Genomic DNA, 19,683 nt, shown 5'->3' with positions numbered 1-19,683 from the left:
CATGCTGCTGCTTCTGCAGCTCTTTCTCGGGCTCTCGCTGTCTCCCAGGGTCCTCTTGCTCTCTCAGACTCAGCTCCAGTCCCGTCCGTCTCGATCCCCCGATGGGGAACCCGATCGTGAAGACCCCCGTCTGGTCGGGGACAGGAGTCTTGGCGATGCCTGGCTCCCGCTTCAGCTGCTCCCAGATCCTGCTATAGCCCCAGTTGGGGTCAGGAATCTGTTCCTTAGAGCGGTCATCCTCCTCCAGCTGCACGATTAACTCTGCTTTGGTGAACTTCCCAACGCTCAACCCTCTCTTTCTGCACAGGGTTACAATGTCCTTCTTAAGGAGACGGTGACAGGCCATCACTCCGCTCCTCCCAAGTTGTTGTGGACTCACAGGCCCGTGTGTTCTCAGCTCCCCACGGTTTCCAGGGAGAACCCCTAGTGTGCCAGCCCTTCTCGAGGTCACCACCTCTTTGCCAGGGTCGAGCTGCAGACTCCTCCGCCCCTTGGACTGCTCACTGCAGTCCCCAGGGGGACCCCATTACTGCACAGTCCTTCTCGCTGGTCACACACTCCCAGGGGTTAACCGCCCCCCGAAACCGCTCCTTTCTGAGCCTTCAGCAGGCCTGGTCCTCGGCAATCCCCCTTCGTGTTACTGCTCCCCAGTCACTTACTGCAGGAAGCGCCATCCACGGGGTGCAGTACATCCCACCGCTGCCACCAGTTGTCACGGAGTCCCTGGGCGATGCTCTGGAACTGCTCCCCATGAAGCCAGTCAGGACTCTGGGGCAGTCGCCTTTCTGTGAGCAGCCTGTCTTCAGGACACGCAGCTCACACAGCTTCCACCTTCCTGGGTCTGACCTCGGAGCATTCAGCATCCTCTGCCCCTCCGTGCCCTTCCCACAGCGAGTCCGCTCAGGCGGGGCTCCTGGGGAAGCCAGAGGGTCCTGCACCCCAACTTCGCAGTCAGACGTGACTCTCAGCCAGCCAGTAAAACAGAAGGTTTATTAGACGACAGGAACATGGTCTAAAACAGAGCTTGCAGGTGCAGAGAACGGGACCCCTCAGCTGGGTCCATTTTGGGGGGCAGTGAGCCAGACAACCACGTCTGCACTTCACTCCATGTCCCAGCCAGCCCCAAACTGAAACTCCCTCCAGCCCCCCCTGCTCTGGGCTTTGTTCCTTTCCCGGGCCAGGTGGTCACCTGATTCCTTTGTTCTCCAACCCTTCAGCTCTCACCTTGCAGAGGGGGAAGGGCCCAGGCCATCAGTTGCCAGGAAACAGGGTGTCGGCCATTCTCTGTGTCCAGACCCCTGCACACACCTGCCCTCTAGGGCTCTGCAATGATCATACACCCTTACTCCACCCCCTAGATACTTAAGAACTGCCTAGGGGAAACTGAGGCACCCCCACACTATTCAGAGGAAACATTAAGAACAGTCCCACTTCGTCACAGAGGGAAAGAGATTTTACCAAGCCTGGCTATTCCCTATCCCTCCACCTGTCCACCTGTACCCCCCATCCATCCGTCCATCCACCTGTACCCATCATCCATCCATCCACCCAATCACCCACCCATCCACCGATTCACATCATCCATCCATCCATCCATCCATCCATCCATCCATCCACCTGTACCCATCATCCATCCACCGTCCCATCATCCACCTGTCCTTCTGTACCCATCATCCATCCATCCACCCAATCACCCACCCATCCACATCATCCATCCATCCATCCATCCACCTGTACCCATCATCCATCCATCCATCCACCGTCCCATCATCCACTTGTCCTTCTGTACCCATCATCCACCTGTCCATCTGTACCCATCATCCATCCATCCACCCAATCTTCCACCCATCATCCATCCATCCATCCATCCACCTGTACCTATCATCCATCCTTCTGTACCCATCCTCCATCCATCCATCCACCCGTCCATCTGTACCCATTGTCCATCCATCCTTCTGTACCCATCATCCATCCATCCACCTGTACCCATCATCCATCCATCCACGCAATCATCCACCCATCATCCATCCATCCATCCCCCTGTACCCATCATCCATCCATCCACGCAATCATCCACCCATCATCCATCCATCCATCCCCCTGTACCCATCATCCATCCATCCACCCAATCGTCCACCCATCATCCATCCATCCTTCTGTACCCATCATCCATCCATCCACCCAATCGTCCACCCATCATCCATCCATCCATCCCCCTGTACCCATCATCCATCCATCCATCCAATCGTCCACCCATCATCCATCCATCCATCCCCCTGTACCTATCATCCATCCACCCATTCTTCTGTACCCATCATCCATCCATCCACCCGTCCACCTGTACTCATCATCCATCCTGCCATCTCTTACCATCCATAACCCACAGAGCTGTTTATAGTGCCCACTATGGCATATCTAAGGAAGGTGAATAAAGGCCAGATCTCACTGTGGCAGGTGGAGGTGATTTTGGCAGCAGCCCCACTCCTGACGCATGGGGTGGTCAGTGCTACGGGGCAGTCAGTGCTGGGGTGGGCGGGTAGGGGGGACATGCACTGGCATGGTCAGTCCTGCGGCCTCCCTCAGGCCCTGCTCTCGCTGCAGATGGCTGACAGGTCGGAGTCGGGGACGCTGGAGGGCGAGGAGTTCGTGCTGTTCTACAAGGCGCTGACGAGGCGAGACGACGTGCTGGACGTCTTCCAGGTGTTCTCCCAGGACGGGAAGAAACTGACCCTGCTGGAGTTTGTGGATTTCCTGCAGCAGGAGCAGCTGGAGGGGGAAAACACGCAGGAGTTCGCCATGGAGCTGATTGCCAGATACGAGCCGTCTGAGACCGGTGAGGGTCATGGAACAGGGCAAGGGAAGGGACCAGCCCCGGGGGCCAAGGCAGCCCCTTCCCTACAGGGCCAGCTAGCTCTTTGCTTGGTCTGTTACACGTGCATAGTGACGGGGCTCTCAGCCTTTCCTTGGGGGAGGTTCCCAGCCAAATTCCTCTCCCAGACTGGGAGCAATGGGGCTCACCCTTCCCAGGATGGTGCCCCCTTATTCGAAGCTCAGTTTTTGTGATCTCCTTACAGCCACTGTCACAGTAAGAGTGAAAAGTGCATGGATGCCAACGTCCCGTGCCAGTGTGCCTGCCACATGGGTGTGTCTCCGGGGTGGGACCGGGACCCCTGCAGGGTCTGGGCACTATGTGGGGCGGGGGATTGTCTTGGTATTAAATTGTAATAAAATGTTCAGTGTCTCAGGTTCCCCAATTGCCTTTCACGTCCCACTGGCTGCGAAACGCCGCTCAAGAACCAGATGGACCCTAGCGCGCACCCCGCTGGGAGCTGGCAGGACCCCGCTCCCAACTCCGCACTGATGGCAGCCGGCCTCGGGCCCCAGGGGAGAGTCAGATTCGGGGCAATTTGAGTGCGCAATAAGACTACGACTGCACGCGGCATTATCGAGCCTGGCCTGCTGTGTTTGGGGCTGTGACCCCGGCAGCCGCAACGAAGCACAATTTGCCCCGCAGGATTTATTCTAGTCTCCGCCCAGTGCTGCCTGTTGCCCGCATTTCTCTCACCCTCTAGATATTTAGTGATTTTTCCCTCCCTCTTACTATGGCCTCTGGCATTTTATTAGCTCTGGTCATTGCCAGGATCTCCCTTCTCCCCTTTTGGGAAGATTGGCACCACGCTTGCTTTCCTCCAAATAGCTAGGAGCTCTCTCCTCTTGCCCTGGGCTCAGGGCCCCGCAGGAGACGGGTCCCTCGCTGGGTGGGGCAGCTGGACCGAGCTCCCCGGTCTCTTGACGCTGCACTGTCTCGGCTCCTTCCTCTCCAGCCAGGGCACGGCACATGCTGAGTGTCGACGGCTTCCTCCTGTACCTGCTCTCGCCGGAAGGGGCCATCTTCAACCCCGCTCATGGGCCGCTTTGTCAGGACATGACCCAACCCCTCTGCCACTATTTCATCTCCTCCTCGCACAACACCTACCTGCTGGAGGACCAGCTCCGGGGCCAGAGCAGCGTCGAGGGCTACATCAGGTACGTGAGGAGAAGGCAGCTGCTCCCAAAGGGCATCACCTGGTCTCCATGGGGGGCAGTGTCGGGTATGAAGGGGCTGCCGGGGGGGCAGTGTTGGGTACAAAGGGCTGCGGGGGGCTTCTGGGTTCATCCTGCCTCGGTGTCCTGGCGCAGCGGGAGGGGAGCTGTGGATTTGCTGGAGGTGCTGCCTTTCCAATGAGATGTAAACCCAATGCCTGACCACGTAGGGTCGTTAGGTCCCCCTGCCCCATTTCAGCAGAGCTGTAGGATTAGCCCCACTGTCCCTGGCCAAGTTCAATATGGGAAACGTCATTCTCCCACCCTAAGCCCCTGCCTGGATGGGATATTCCCTGTCGCTGCCTGTCTCGTGGAGCGTTGCTGTTGAGCAGCTACCATGTTCCACTCAGAGGTGGCTGCATCCCTGTGGTAGGCAAGGCCGTCCCTGCAGAGGGATTAGCATTGTTTGCTTTGGGGCCAAGTAGGAGGCACCGGGCTGGGTCACCTGCCAAAGCAGGGAACACTGCGGTCGAATCATTAGACCCCGTGAGTAGGGGACAGAGGGAGCCCATCGCTGGCGGCCCATCGCATTACACCTGGCCCCGCTCACTCCTCTGTGTATCCCCAGCCGCTGCACGCACACAGAGGGGACTGTCCCTGTACTAAGAGCTGGCAGCCAGCCTGGGCGCAACAGACCAGAAAGTCGGTATTCCAGATGGAGAACCGAGGCCCAGGGAAACGCAGCCACTGGCCCGCTGGCTGTGGCAGAGCCGGGAGCTGCCCCAGCTTTCCCCAGGCCAGGCCAGTCCTGCCAGCCCGGCAGCCCTGGGGCGTAACCGTCAGCCCAGGGTGGGTTGGTGACCGGGTTAGGCCGTGGAGAGCCGGCGTCGCGCTCCCCAAGGAGCAGGGCGGTGGTACCGGTGGAGGGCGCTGAGCAGCCTGCGGGGCGTCTCCTTGGCAGGGCTCTGAAGCGGGGCTGCCGCTGCCTGGAGGTGGACTGCTGGGACGGACCCAGCGGGGAGCCCGTCGTCTACCACGGCCACACGTTCACCTCCAAGATCCCCTTCAAGGACGTGGTCACCACCCTGGGGCAGTACGCCTTCCAGGTAGGGCAGCCCCCCGCCAGTAGGGTGTGTTAGGTGGCTACATGGGGCAGGTTCTCAGTGGGGTGTCCCAACCCCTAAGTGGGTCACGACGGGGGTCAGGGAGTCGTGAGCACCCTACCCTTCTCCGCTGGCTAAGAGGGTCAGGGGATCCCACTTTGGGAAAGGCCAAGGCTGGCCCTGCCCTGTGGCATGTTTGCAGCGCCCCCTTGTGGTGACAGTCCCCTCCACGGGCTCGGCACTGGGAGCCACTCGCCCCAGGGGAGTTGACTGTTGAGCAGCTGCCCTGTTCTGCTCAGAGGTGGCTGCATCACTGTGGCAGGCGAGGCCGTCCTGCCGGAGGAAAGGCACTATATGGGCATTCACACCGTTGGCTTTGGGGACAGGTAGGAGACACCAGGTTGGGTCACCTGCCAAAACCCCGGCGCTGGCTGAAGTGCTGCAAGCATGATCCAGGCCCCAGGTTCCTTCAGCTTCCCCCCTTTGGGACGGGGCGGGGGGGGGGGTCACCACTGCAGCCTCGTGTCCCAGGTTCTGCGGCAGCACTAGGTGGTGTCATGCTGCAGGGAGTGGGGTGGGTGTAACTAGGGGGTGCAGGGCAGCAGGGAGGGGGCGGGGGGCTCGGCAGGGGTGGAGGGCTTGGCAGGGGGCGTTGGGCTGTGGGGGGGCCAGGGGGCTTGACAGGGGGCGGGGGGCTCGGCAGGGGGTGCAGGGCTGCAAGGAGGGGGAGGGGTCTCAGCTGGGGGCCACGGGGCTACGGGGGGGACACAGGGGGCTTTGTGGGGGGCAAGGGGCTTGGCAGGGGGAGGGACGGGGGGCTCGGCAGGGGGAGGGGGTGGGGGGCTCGGCCGGGGGCACTCAGTGCTGGGTCCTGCTGGCACTTTTCGGCCTGGCCTTCCCTCGGGAGACGGGTGGGTTCTTGCCTGGCCGGCCCCAGCCCCACTCGGTCCCCGCGGGAGGCCCTGGTGGCCGAGGGGACCCGGAGGCTCTGGCCTGGTCTCGGCGTCTGCCCCAGGGACCAGCAGCCGCGGGCTCTTTGCTTGGCAGGCGTCCGACTGCCCCGTCATCCTGTCGCTGGAGAATCACTGCGGCCCGGAGCAGCAGGACCTCCTGGCCCAGCACCTGAAGGGCATCCTGGGAGAGCGGCTGCTCATGGCCCCCCTCGACGGCCACGGCCCGACGCAGCTGCCTTCGCCGCAGGTAGGGGACGGGCTGGGGGGCTGTCGCTGGGGGGCCGCCCGATGGCTCTGCGCTCCCATCTCGGCCATCCCGCCCCTCCGGTGGTGCCTGCCCCGCGCCCCCGCCCCTTAGCAAACTGCCCGGGGCGCACCAAGAGCCGTTCCCGCAGGGCCCTGGGGTGGGGCACCCGCTCAGGCTGGGGCTGCCCTGGGGGGCGGGGGCATTGCACTTTCCCCTGCCTCCAGTGGGGACGCTCCCCTGCATCCCTCTGCACCGCCATCCCCACCCACAATGTGTCCGTCCAGCCTGCCACGCCCCCTGTCCCTCCCTCCACTGATCCCTTCCCCCCCATCCCTCCCTCCATCCCCTCCCCCCGCGTCCCTCCCTCCACTGATCCTTCCCCCCCAGCCCTACAGCCCGCCCTCCATCCCCTCCCCCTGCATCCCTCCCTCCACTGATCCCTTCCCCCCAGCCCTCCATCCCTCCCTCCATCCCCTCCCCCTGCATCCCTCCCTCCACTGATCCCTTCCCCCCAGCCCTCCATCCCTCCCTCCATCCCCTCCCCCTGCATCCCTCCCTCCACTGATCCCTTCCCCCCAGCCCTCCATCCCTCCCTCCATCCCCTCCCCCCGCGTCCCTCCCTCCACTGATCCCTTCCCCCCAGCCCTCCATCCCTCCCTCCATCCCCTCCCCCCGCGTCCCTCCCTCCACTGATCCCTTCCCCCCCAGCCCTCCATCCCCTCCCCCTGCATCCCTCCCTCCACTGATCCCTTCCCCCCCAGCCCTACAGCCCTCCCTCCATCCCTTCCCCCTGCATCCCTCCCTCCACTGATCCCTTCCCCCCAGCCCTCCATCCCTCCCTCCATCCCCTCCCCCCGCGTCCCTCCCTCCACTGATCCCTTCCCCCCCAGCCCTCCATCCCCTCCCCCTGCATCCCTCCCTCCACTGATCCCTTCCCCCCAGCCCTCCATCCCTCCCTCCATCCCCTCCCCCTGCATCCCTCCCTCCACTGATCCTTCCCCCCAGCCCTCCATCCCCTCCCCCTGCATCCCTCCCCCCGCGTCCCTCCCTCCACTGATCCTTCCCCCCAGCCCTCCATCCCCTCCCCCTGCATCCCTCCCTCCACTGATCCCTTCCCCCCAGCCCTCCATCCCTCCCTCCATCCCCTCCCCCTGCATCCCTCCCTCCACTGATCCTTCCCCCCAGCCCTCCATCCCCTCCCCCTGCATCCCTCCCCCCGCGTCCCTCCCTCCACTGATCCTTCCCCCCAGCCCTCCATCCCCTCCCCCTGCATCCCTCCCTCCACTGATCCCTTCCCCCCAGCCCTCCATCCCTCCCTCCATCCCCTCCCCCTGCATCCCTCCCTCCACTGATCCCTTCACCCCCAGCCCTACAGCCCGCCCTCCATCCCCTCCCCCTGCATCCCTCCCTCCACTGATCCCTTCCCCCCAGCCCTCCATCCCTCCCTCCATCCCCTCCCCCTGCATCCCTCCCTCCACTGATCCCTTCACCCCCAGCCCTACAGCCCGCCCTCCATCCCCTCCCCCTGCATCCCTCCCTCCACTGATCCCTTCCCCCCAGCCCTCCATCCCTCCCCCCATCCACTCCCCCTGCATCCCTCCCTCCCCTCCCCCTCCATCCCTCCATCCCCTCCCTCTGCATCCCTCACCTCCACCCATCCCCTCTCCCGGGTGTCCCGCAGGAGCTGAGAGGAAGGATCATTCTGAAGGGGAAGCGGGCAGAGAGCCTGGCGCACTCGCCGAGTGGGCAGCCGGACAAGGCCCCGGAGGGGGAGGCATCCGAGGATGATGATGAGCCAGAGGCGGAGGAAGACAGCCTGAGCCAGGAGGCCAAGGGGAAGGCCAAGGTACAGAGACGACCTCCCCCAGCCGGGAGCACCGCACCAGGGTGGGGGGGTCTGTGGATGGCTCCTGGTGGGTGCTGGCCAGCTGGCGGCAGGGTACCCTGGGGACAACTCCGTGCAGTGGGCCGACACCCTCCCGCACCCCACACTGGGGCTTCCCAGGGCTCACCACCCCCACCCCAGATCGCCCCTGGGTGCTGGGGGAAACGTCTGCCCTGGCTCCGAGCCACCATAACTCAGCCAGGGCGCCCGGGCCTTGGCATACTCTATTGGTTTGAGCTTCTGCCAGGAGTTATCCAGGCCTCCTGGCTCTGCCCACGACTGCATGGCCCAGCCGTCCAGCAGCGATGGGCATCTCCTTGCCGGTGCCAGCCCCGGAGCCCAACGGCCGGTGTGCACGCCCGCGGCAGGCGCGGCTTCCCCTGGACGCTGGCCCACCTCCGGGGGCAGGAGAAACTCGGTGCCCAGGGCCCGTCCAGCCTGCCCGGCAGCTGGTGCTCCAGGTGCTGGTGCCTCCGGCCATCGGCCCTGCCCCACAGGCTCTGACCCGCTCGGCCCTTCGCAGAAGTCCCAGGCCAAGGAGCTGTCTGACTGCATCATCTACTGCCATAGCGTCCCCTTCCGCAGCTTCCAGCAGGCGCTCGCCCACCGCCGGCCCTACGAAACGGCCTCCCTGCCCGAGGCCAAGGCCAGGAAGCTGATCAAAGAGGCGGGTAAGAGGGGGGTGCCCCAGCTGCAGGGGGCTGGGGGGGGGCAGCGAAGGGGTGAAATCCCAGCTGCTGAGAGGAGCATCCAAGCGCTCCTAAGCTGGGACCCCCAGAGCTCTGGCAGGGGGCATGGGACAGACATAGCATTTAAACACCCAGCTCGGCCTCCCGGCTGGCAGGACCCCCCAGCCATCCAAACCGAGTAATGTGCCATTGGGTCCTGTTCCCGACCAGCCAGGTCACTGAGATCCAGTGGATACGGCATCGGGCTGGGGGCAGGACTCCTGGGTTCTATCCCAGCTCTAGGAAGATAGTGGGTGAGAGCTGGGGGCTGGGAGCCAGGACTCCTGGGTTCTCTCCCCAGTTCTGGGAGCGGAGTTCTGGGGTTAGGGCTGGGGGATCTGGGAGCCAGGACTCCTGGGTTCTAACCCTGGCTCTGCCACTGCCTCCTTCTTGGAGCTTCCCCCACCCCCATGGCTCAGTTTCCTCTGCCACCCAATGGGGCCGACGACACTGACCCTGCTTTGCGCTCCGGGCGGGGGAACATGCTTGAGTGTCAGTGATGCCCAGACCCTCCGCAGGGCTTCGCGGGAAGCTGCTTTAGCCACATCCCATCCCGGAGGGAGGGCCCCGGGCCTGCGTCAGACGGGCTCAGCCCAGATGGCCGTCAGTTTCTGGGTCCATGGATGGGCAGCCTCAGTAGTGAGGCCCCAGAGGTCTGGGTCGCAGAGACCACGCTCTGCCGCACCCCCCAGCCAGGGCAGGGCAGTGCCGTTGGCCAGAGCCTGGCAGCCTTGGCAGCCGGAGCCCCCAGCCCCTCTGGGGCTCACTGAGCCCGGGGTGCAGCAGCCCTGGCCCTGCATAGCCTGCACTGCTCTGGGGCGGCTCTGGCTTCCTAGCGCCCGGCAGGTCCTGGTGCCACGGGGCAGCTGCAGCCAGCGGGAGCCCCAGTCCCAGCCCCACACCCAGCCCCATGCCCAGCTTAAAGCCCCTCATCTGCTGGGCTCTCACGCTGGGGCAGCCCTGGTCCATCAGTTTTCTGCACAGGCGGGGGGGTTCTGTGGGTGGAGGGTGGGTGAGGGGTGCCTGTGGGGAGATGGGGGCCCTGTGGGGGGGTTGGTGAGGCTGTGGGTAGGTGAGGGGGTATCTGAGGGGGAGGGGGTCAGTCAGGCTGTGGGTGGGTGTCTGGGGGTGGCCGCAGGCTGATTGGTGCCTGCAGGCAGATCAGGGGCCCTGTGTGGGAGGGGCCGGTGAGGCTGGGGGGGTCACCGTCTCCTTCTGCCCCCAGGGAACGAGTTTGTCCGTCACAACGCCTGGCAGCTGACGCGGATCTACCCCAGTGGGCTGAGGACTGACTCCTCCAACTACGACCCGCAGGAGATGTGGAACGTGGGCTGCCAGCTCGGTAGGGCCTGGCTGGGGTCCGAGGGGGGACGCGAATCCCAAGTGAGCATCCCAGGGACCATGGCTGGGGCCACGGGGCTCTGGGCATCCCGAGTGAGAGCCGGGCGCTGGCCTGTTCGAGCCGACCAGGGCCTGGCTCAGCTGGGTCCGAGGCAGCGGCAGTAGGGGGCGCCGTGCTGCCAGGGGCCCCCTAGCTGAGAGGTAACGCTGAGCCCCCCCGACCCAGGAGTGTAACCAGCCCCATGGGCTGGGCTAGTGGTGCCGGGGTCCTGGCTCAATGTCCCCTGTCTCTTAAACAGGTCCTGCCCTGGATACAGCAGCGTCCTTCACTTCCTGTCCTAAACTGCGGTGTGCTAATTCGGGGGGTGGGGGTTCACGAATACATGTTCCAAGAGCCCGTGGGGAGCCCCGGCGGGAAGGGGCGTCCGGGTCCTGCTGCTGCAGCCCCACAAGCCCCATCCGCCTCCCTCCCCACAGTGGCCCTGAACGTGCAGACGGCCGGGGCGGAGATGGATCTGTGCGACGGGCTCTTCCAGCAGAACGCCCGCTGCGGCTACGTGCTGAAGCCGGCTTTCCTGAGGGACGCGGGAACTGCCTTCGACCCCGACAATCCCCGGAGCAGGGCTGGGGGTGGCCCGTGGAGCCTGGCGATTCAGGTACACCAGCGTCCCGCAGGGGCACTGCCCGGGGGCCTCTCTCCACTGGCAGGAGAGGAGAGGGGGCAGGGGGTGCCTGGTGCTATAGGGCTCAGCTGGGTGTGGGGAGCAGGGGGACGGGGAGGTTTCATCGTGTGCCAAGGTATGCTAGAGACAGGCCCCGAGACCCAGAGCTGGGGCCGAGGCTGGTCCTGGATGCAGCCTGCCCCGTACCTGCAGAGGACCCAGCTGCTGGCGCGGGCAGAGCTCCTAGGGTCTGTGCGGCTGCCAGTTCCCCGAGCTCACGGGCCCTCGCACCACTGCACGGTGTCGCCACAGGTCATCAGCGGGCAGCAGCTCCCCAAGGTGGCCAGCAGCAAGGCGAGCGCCATCGTCGACCCCCTTGTGCGCGTGGAGATCCACGGCGTCCCCGCTGACCAGGGCAGGCAGGAGACCCAGTACGTCGATAACAACGGTGAGTCCGGCCCCGGGCAGGTGAGCCTGGCTCCCGCTAGGGGCAGCCCCGCTAGCAGCCTGCAGCTCCAAGCGTGCTCGGGGGGCTGAGGTCCCCAGGCCCTGACCCCATCTCCGCCTCCCCCCTCCAGGCTTTAACCCCAGCTGGGGCGAGACGCTGCAGTTCAAGGTGCACGTCCCTGAACTGGCCCTCGTGCGCTTCGTGGTGGAGGATTATGACAAGACGTCCAGGAACGACTTCGTGGGCCAGTTCACCCTGCCCTTTGCTAGCATCAAATCAGGTGAGCGCCAGGCCCCGCTGCTTCTGCATGGTCCACGGCTCGCTCCACCCTCCGCTGGGGGCTCGGCCGGGGCTCTGTCTCTGACAGTGCCCCACGGAGAGAGGGGGGCGTTCGGAGAACAGCACGGAGTGGGCGGGCTCGGAGGGATTGAGGGGGCAGAGGACAGGGTGACCTCCAGTTAGTTTGGGATGTGGGGAGGCAAGGTCCCTGCCCAAGGAAGCGTGGGACTTGTTAGGGGCTAACTAGGAACCAAGAAGGACGTTGGGCACCGTGCTGGAGAAGGGCAGGTACAGATGCTGGAGGGGGCAGGAGACCCAGCACTGGGGGCAGTTGAAATCAGACTGGAGGCAGCCACCTGGAATAGACCCCAGGGGAGGATCTCCCACCCGGGACCGGGAGCCCACAACTCTTCTCCACTGTGGCCTGCCAGGTCCAACCCAGCTCGCTGGTGTCTCCCTGCAGGTTATCGTCACGTCCACCTCCTGTCCAAGGACGGCACGGCCATCCCACCCTCCTCGCTTTTCGTTCACATCCAAATCACGGAGCTTCCCTACCCCGAGTAGCAGCCGAGTGGGTCACACCAGCCCCCTGTACCAGCCGTTAACAGCCCTGTCCCGACAGCTGCTGGAGAGACGCCGCCCGGCCCTGCCCTGCCCGAGGCGGCTTTGCACAACCCTTGTTTATTTTTAATCTGCCTGTAGCCGTTTGGGTTGCTGCTATTTTGTTCCCGCTGGTTTGCCCAAAACTCAGCTGGGCTGGGAGGCAGGTGACTGCCCCTCGTCATGTGGCTCCAACTCAGCATCTCCCCCCCACTCTGCACTGGGGCTGCAGGCGTGATCGAGGCCGGGGTGCCAGGCGGGGTGCTTCGGGAGGGGGGTGGCGGTTTGCATGTCCCGGCCAGCAGCACCCAGGTTTATTCACTGCACGCAAGGGGGCTGAGCCCCAGCTGCGGGGCTAGAATCGGGCCAGCTCTGCTTCCCCTCGCTGGGTTAGACAGCGGCGCCCCCTGCCGCGGGAGGCCTCGCCTTGTTCTTTGGCCTGCAGTAGCACCCCTCAGGGAGCTGGGCCCCTGGGCACTGCCTGGACCCACAATTACGCCTCTGCCCCAAAGAGCTTCCAAGGGGAATAAACGACAAGAGCCATGTGGAAACAACCCGGCCTGCCCAGTGCTGTGTGGGGTGGGGGGCTGAAGGAGGGGGGTGGGGGCTGTCTACAGGAAGCTCCTCCCCAGCATCATGGGCAGCCCCAGAGAAAGCACAGAGGTGCCCCCTGGACACCGTAACCAATGAGCACCGCCCGCCAGCCGGAGCCAGGAGACTCCGGTTCTCACAGGCCCCGGAAGCTGCACTGGGAGAAGCTGGTGTCTGGCTCAGCCCTTGCTGGGGCTCTCAGCCCAGCTGCAAGGCCCTTTGGCAGGTGCTCCAGGAAGAGCTGGTCTCTCTCCTTTTTCAGAGGGGGTGGGAGAGAGAGGCACTGAACGCATCTGTTTTGCACAACCTCTCTTGGGAAGCAGTGGGGCAGGGGCAGGGCCTGGCCGGCAGGGAATTGCACCAGCGTCCAGCAGCTAGGGAAGCCCCCAGGTCCCATTTGTACAGATTCCCCATGGTGCTCAAAACTGGGGTAGGGTATGGAGCTGCACCCACACAGCTCCGTACACTCTCCCCATGCTTGCTTGGCTGGCGCTAGGCTGGCTTGGGGGAACACTCTCCTTCCTGGCCCTTGCTGCTGTCTGTCATGGCCTCTCCCCAGAACAGAGACCTATGGCCACAGCCACCCAGCCTGGGCAGAGCTCCCTCTCCTCAAGCCCCTCTGACCGGGGATGCCGTGTGTCCAGTGCTTAATTTGTAATCAAAGAGGTGCCGTGGCACAAATTAAGCACTGCACACGACCAACAATATATATCATAGGAACCTACGACTCCAACAGACTAGGGTGTCCCCTGCTAGGCTCACGGCTCTAGTCTCATTCCTCCTTCCACAGCCTCCAGGACCAGTCCCAGCTGAGCATGGGAATTACAAGGCAGTCAACAAACATGGACAAGGGGGATCCAGTGGCTATAGGGTACTTTGACAAGGTCCCTCACCAAGGCTCTTAAGCAAAGTAAGCTGCCATGAGATTAGAGGGAAGATCCTCTCATGGGTCAGTAACTGGTTAACAGACAGGAAACAAAGGGTAGGAATAAATGGTCAGTTTCCACAGTGGAGAGAGGTAAATAGTGGGATCCCCCCTGGCGTCTGTGTTCAACGTATTCATAAATGATCTGGAAAAAGGAAGTGAGGTAGCAAAGTTTGCAGATGATAAAAACTATTCAAGATAGTTAAGTTGAAAGCAGCCTGCAAAGAGCTACGAAGGGATCTCACCAAACTGGGAACTGAGCACGAAAACGGCAGATGAAATTCAATGTTGATAAATGCAAAGCAATGCACCCTGGAAAACATAATTCCAACTATACAGACAAAACGATGGGGTCTAAATAAGCTGGTACCACTCAAGACAGAGATCTTGGAGTCATGGTGGAGAGTTCTCTGAAAACATCCACTCCAAGTGCAGCGGCCGTCAAAAAAGCAACAGCGTGTTAGCAATATCCTAATGCCACTGTACCAGTCCATGGTACCCCCACCCCTGGAACGCTATGCGCCGTTCTGGTCACCCCATCTCAAGAAAGAGATAATGGGAAAAGGTCAGAGAAGGGCAACAAAAATGATTAGGGGGATGGAACAGCTTCCGTATGAGGAGAGATTAGTAAGACTAGGACTTTTCAGCTTGGAAAAAAGACGACTAAGGGGGGATATGATAGAGGTCTATAAAATCATGACTGGTGTAAAGAAAGTGAATAGGGAAGTGTTATTTACCCCTTCACATAACACATAATTTCAGCGGGTGGCCTCTGATTCAACAGGCAGCAGGTTTAAAACAACCAAGGAAGTATTTCTTCACACAATGCAGTGTCAACCGGTGGAACTCTTTGCCAGGGGATGTTGTGAAGGCCAAAAGTATAACTGGATTCAAAAAAAGAAAGAGGTAAGTTCCTGGCAGATAGGTCCATTAATGGCTATTAGCCAAGATGGTCATAGATGCAACCCCCTCTCTGGGTGTCCTTAAGCCTCTGACAACCAGAAGCTGGGGCTGGATGACGGGGGATGGATCACACAATTGCCCTGTTCTGTTCATTCCCTCTGAAGCACCTGGCATTGGCCACTGTCAGAGACGGGATACTGGGCTAGATGGACCCTTGGTCTGACCCAGTCTGGCTGTTCTTGTGTTCTGGACACACACTGGCATCTTGGCCACAAAGCAGAAGCCTAGGAACAACCGGCAGAAGCTGAATGGTTGGGACAGCACCAGACTTGGAGGCAATGCTCTAGAGAAAGCATGGGCCAAAATCCCAGGGCTGGAGACATTACACCGATCAGCAGGAGAGCCTTTAACCCCAGGAGGAGGTACACTGCAGCCCTGACAACTCCCCCTCCAGCCCACCGTTCTGTTCTCTTCCCCTCACTCCAAGTTCTGCTCCAGGAACCCAGCATTTCCTCTTGCTCCTCTATACGTCGCTTTGATCATCTTCTTTGGGCGCGTCTCCCATCTGCTCCTTCTCTTGCCCATGACCCCTCTCTACCCATGGGCTCTCTCCGCTCCTTGGTTCCTAATGTTCGGATTACAGGGACATTTGGCGCAAGAGAGCTCACCTGGGCCAGGCAAACACCTTTTGTGGGCAAACCCCCTTCCCAAGGGCTTATCTAAAGCGTCACCGAGCCAATCTCCTCATTGATCCCAGCTGCTCGGCCCGTCATCCAGCAGGATCGGCCCAAGTCTCTCCCCAACTGCCCAGAGGTTCCCAGCTGTGCTTCGTGTGCAGCCAAGTGGCAGCAGCGAGTGTGGGGAGGGGGCCAGGCTGTGCCTCCGATGGTTCCTCGAGGGCTCTCACGCAGCCCAGCCATTACACTGCGCCGAGTCGCTCACAGCAAGTCGTTCCCGTCGCAGGTCTCCAGGCCGGGCCCTTCATTCCCCGACCCCATACCATGGCCAGGAAGGCATGTGACCCGCTGACCCCCAGGCTACTGCCATGGAGGAGACCTACGGCTCCTACTCTGGGCATACCGCCACGTCGAGCCACCTAAGAGACATCTCGCTGTGGCTGGTGGCCGAGGAGCGGCTGGTGGCCGAGGAGTGGCTGGCCTCCACTCCCAGGGTCATTCATCAAGGCGCCGGTTCTCTCTGGAAGGTGTCGCCTCCTAGCACGACGCTGAGTCCGGGAATGCTTCGTTCTCGTGCAGGGAGCAGGAGCTTGTTACCGGTATCTCAAAAAGCCTCCAGCCTGCGAGCTGGGAGTGAAGTCTCCCACGCCGGGACGTCTCTTCCAGGGCTTGCTCCAGCTGTGTCTAGCACCTGGTGCCGAGACACCAAACTCCCCTAGCCACAGATCTCGGATCACAGCTGGAGTTACTGGGACCCTCCGGAAGGTCAGAGGAGCTGGGCCCCGTCCAGGTGAGGCCATCTCCTCCCGAGCTGGGGCAGCAGGGGCCGTGAGATCTCCCCTGGGGTATTTACCCTGGGGTCACTGCTCAGAGGCTGCGTGCACTGGGGAAAACAGACACAAGGGTCTGGCAGGCTATGGAGCTGCCCCTGGTACATGCCCGATGGTTCTCCCCATGGGGAGGGTCTTTGCACCTGTAAAGCCACCATGCGGGCTCCCAGCACCCCGACTTGGGCTGCAATGCTCCACAGACTGCAGACAGCCCAGGGATGGGGATGGTGAATCAGTTTGCCTTGGCCCCTGCAGTCCTCACTGTGCTGTGAGGGGAGATCAGCAATAGTGCAGGACTTGTGTGTTCTCGCCCCGGTCCCCTCACACTTTGCCTGTCGGGCAGAGGAGCAAGGGCACAGTGGCCAAGGAGCCTGGCCAGATGGCCGTGGATTAAAGAAATTCAACAGGAAAACTCCATCCCAGCCTGGCACGAGCCGACCTCTAATCCAGGGGAGTAGGAGATGTCCCAGGAGGCAGGTTACCCTGATCTCCACAGGCCTGGGCAGCAGCAGTGCTGGCCGCCAGTGGAGACAGGATGGCTGGATGGCCCTGGGCTCTGATCCAGCCTGGCAGGTCCTAGACCAGCTCGGCTGGAGCAGCTGCTGCAGAGAATCCCGCTCTGTCCAGTCATGCGCCTGGCATCCTCCATGGAACACGGCCTCGCAGCATAGCCTCTCACGGCTGGCCCTGTCATTCAGATTAGTGACCTGCATGGCATTCGCTGCAGAGGGCAGAGCTCCACATCGCTTCCCCGAGGCTCTCTGCACAGGGACGAGTGTTCATTAACATCCATCCCCAGAACTACTGGCCCTCAGACTCCAGCTAGACTAGAACCAAAGCCCGTAGCCCCGCAAGCCTGGCTGTTTGCAAATAGCAAAGCAAGAGCATGCAGCAGGGAGCCAGTGCAGAACGGATCCTCTGCATGGGCAGTAGGAAGTTATGGCTCGATGGGGGTCCCAGAAGGGGAATTCTATACAGACAGCTCAAATTCCAGGGGCTGATGGTTCCCAACCAGTAACGTACCCACCCCATTGCTGGGACTTCCAGCGGGCCCCGAGCTTCCACTGCCTCAGACAGGACAGCCGGTGCCCACGTTATGCACCTCCCCTTGCCTATTGGAGGTCAGGCCCATCTGGACCTGGGGTAGCGACATTGCATCCTGCATGGGATGAGATGGGCTGCAGCTAGTCCAGCAGAAGTTAAACGGGTAACAGAGGAGCGCAGAAGGGAGGAGAGCCAGACACCCGCAGGCGCAGGCTGAGAGCACAGCTAGCTCGGGTGAGCTGCTGCACCTTCGCCAGTTTAACCCTGGCCTTGCTGGAGTCTACAGGCCAAGAGAGGAGTCACCCAGAAAATATCTAGGAGTCCCCATGCCAGGAAGCTGCAAACATCTCGGATTCCAAGACCACACCCCAGCCTCCCCAGCAACCAGTGCTGCCTTTCCCCGTCTCCCTCCACAGCTCTCTGCTTCACTCAGGTATCTTTCTATGGAACGTCCCTTTATATGCCATGTACAGAACATGCGGCCGCACAAACCGGGGGGAGCTTGTCGCTGCTCTGTTGCCTTGTACAATCCCTTCCTATAAAAGGGACCTAATAAAATAGAGACCGATTACAAAGCCAGAGGCTGGGCTGGGCGGTGGCTTCTTTTCATGCTTGTGTACAAATGGTAGAAGTGTAAATACTAAGATGGATGAACAAAAATAGAAAACTCAATAATAATGGGGGATTTCAACCATCCCAGTATTGACTGGGTACATCACCTCAGGACGGGCTAGGAGATAAAATCTACCAATGACGGCTTCTTGGAGCAGCTAGTCCTGGACCCCACAAGGGGAGAGGCAATTTTGGATTTAGTCCTAAGTGGAGCACAGGATCTGGTCCAAGAAGTGAATGCAGCTGAGCAGCTCGGGAGCAGCGACCATACTGTAACTAGTTAACATCCTCGGGGCGCCGGGGGGAATACAAGGCAAGGCAAGGCCTGAGAAAGCATCTTCTAGAGTCTAGTTTCCAGGAAGGGGGAAGCTAGCTGATGCCCGCAGGTCAACGCTGCCGCTCTAGCAGTTTCCTCATAAGCACGTTAAGTCCCCTGCTGCCCAGAGTCTGCTCCGTATGCCCTGCCGGCCAGGGCACAGCTCTCCACTCGGGAGGCTCTAGGAGCTACTAGGATAAAGCTCGCAGTAAAATACTGCTTTGGAAACAAAAACCTCATCAAGGAATGAAGCCAGCCTGGTAACGCCCTATTGGGGCGAGCCAGTCCACGTGTGCCTCAGCCTTCCCACCTGAACAATGGGGAGAATATTGCTCAAACCCAGAGACCCGAGGCTAATGCGCTTTGAGATCGGCAGATAGAATCATTTCTCTCTCCAGTGAATGGGAGCAGGAGGGGTGGTGCCATCCCAGCCCTTTGCTCATTCATATTAAAATCCGCATGGTTCCAGCCCTTCACCTAATGCTCTCAAAGCGCTAAGCGATGTTGCAGTGGACCTGACAAGGGTGTGCACCTAGAGGGACCCTTCCCCTCTCCCTGCCATGCAGCTGCCCCTTGTGTGGAATGCGGCTGCTGCGTAACACTACCCAGCAGCTCAGGACAGGGAGAGAGAGGAATCGACACAGCCAAGTCGAACTGCGGAGAGGATGGGGCAGCAAGAGGAAGGTGGCCAGGCCAGGGGGGGTTAACACCGAGAGCCTCGTTCAGTGGCGCACCATGGCGTTAACTCTGAGAGGAGGCCCTCCATCAGCTCAGGGTCAGGAAGGAGTCCTGTCCAGAGGGAGCAGCTTGAAGTGGGAAAAGCCCCACTGTTTCCTGCATCCCCTGGAGGTTTCCCAGCCAAGCAGCGAGCAGCCTCTCTAGCCAAGAAGGGCTGAGGCAGCATGGGCTGGAGAACTGACCACAGGGCTGCAAGTAGTATTTAGGTCTGAGAGACAGGTGCTACTGAGCTCCAATCGCGGCTCTGCTACAATCTCGCTAAGTGGGCGTGGCCAAGTAACAGCCTCCCCAGCTCTCAGTTTCCCCACTTAGCTGTCTCATGGGTGTGCTGTGAAGATCCATGTCTGAAATGTGATGTGCTGTAGAGTGTGAGGTGTGATTAGGAGACCTCTCCCGGGACGGGGTTTGATTTGGGCCAGAAAGGGAAGTCGGGCTCTGTAGAGCAGAAAGATACCACGATGCACAAAATGCAGCTGCTAAACACACCCAAGCGATCAGCAGCAAATGCTGCTTCTCAAGCCTGTCATTGGATAAAAGCCCCTTCACATTTCAGCCTCTCAAATGACAGGAACTTTAATCAAACACTCCTGGTTAATGCTGGGACAAATCAGTAACTTCAAAGCCTGCCTGGCTCTCTGCTGGGCGCGGGATCTCCTATGGGGAGAGCCACCCCGCCCCTCTGAACAGCTTAGGAACTCGGCTGACCATCTTTCCAGCCGCCCTTGGCTTTGAAATTCTCCTTCGTGGGAAACGGTTCTTCTGACTCGCCAGCACGGTA

General features: G+C 61.3%; 2 protein-coding genes across 6 annotated transcripts in view; one reads left to right on the top strand and one right to left on the bottom strand.

The window, feature by feature from the left end:
• PLCD4 (phospholipase C delta 4) overlaps nt 1-12,823 on the top strand; it is a 40,512-nt gene extending 27,689 nt beyond the window's left edge. For all 4 annotated transcript variants that reach the window (XM_075117696.1, XM_075117698.1, XM_075117695.1 and 1 more), the window contains 11 exons: nt 2,602-2,833; nt 3,825-4,026; nt 4,985-5,129; nt 6,174-6,326; nt 8,008-8,172; nt 8,735-8,882; nt 10,165-10,281; nt 10,758-10,936; nt 11,255-11,390; nt 11,521-11,670; nt 12,133-12,823. In XM_075117696.1, the coding sequence (XP_074973797.1) occupies nt 2,602-2,833; nt 3,825-4,026; nt 4,985-5,129; nt 6,174-6,326; nt 8,008-8,172; nt 8,735-8,882; nt 10,165-10,281; nt 10,758-10,936; nt 11,255-11,390; nt 11,521-11,670; nt 12,133-12,233 (1,728 nt within the window). In that variant the 3' untranslated portion in view covers nt 12,234-12,823. The remainder of the gene's footprint in view (nt 1-2,601; nt 2,834-3,824; nt 4,027-4,984; nt 5,130-6,173; nt 6,327-8,007; nt 8,173-8,734; nt 8,883-10,164; nt 10,282-10,757; nt 10,937-11,254; nt 11,391-11,520; nt 11,671-12,132) is intronic.
• Nucleotides 1-19,683, bottom strand: part of ARPC2 (actin related protein 2/3 complex subunit 2) — a 308,635-nt gene that overhangs the window by 134,175 nt on the left and 154,777 nt on the right. The gene's annotated exons all lie outside the window — the stretch shown is intronic.

This window comes from Caretta caretta, chromosome 11 (genome assembly GCF_965140235.1).
Source record: "Caretta caretta isolate rCarCar2 chromosome 11, rCarCar1.hap1, whole genome shotgun sequence".
Taxonomy (NCBI): Eukaryota; Metazoa; Chordata; order Testudines; family Cheloniidae; genus Caretta; species Caretta caretta.
This window is presented reverse-complemented; position numbering and strand designations above follow the sequence as displayed.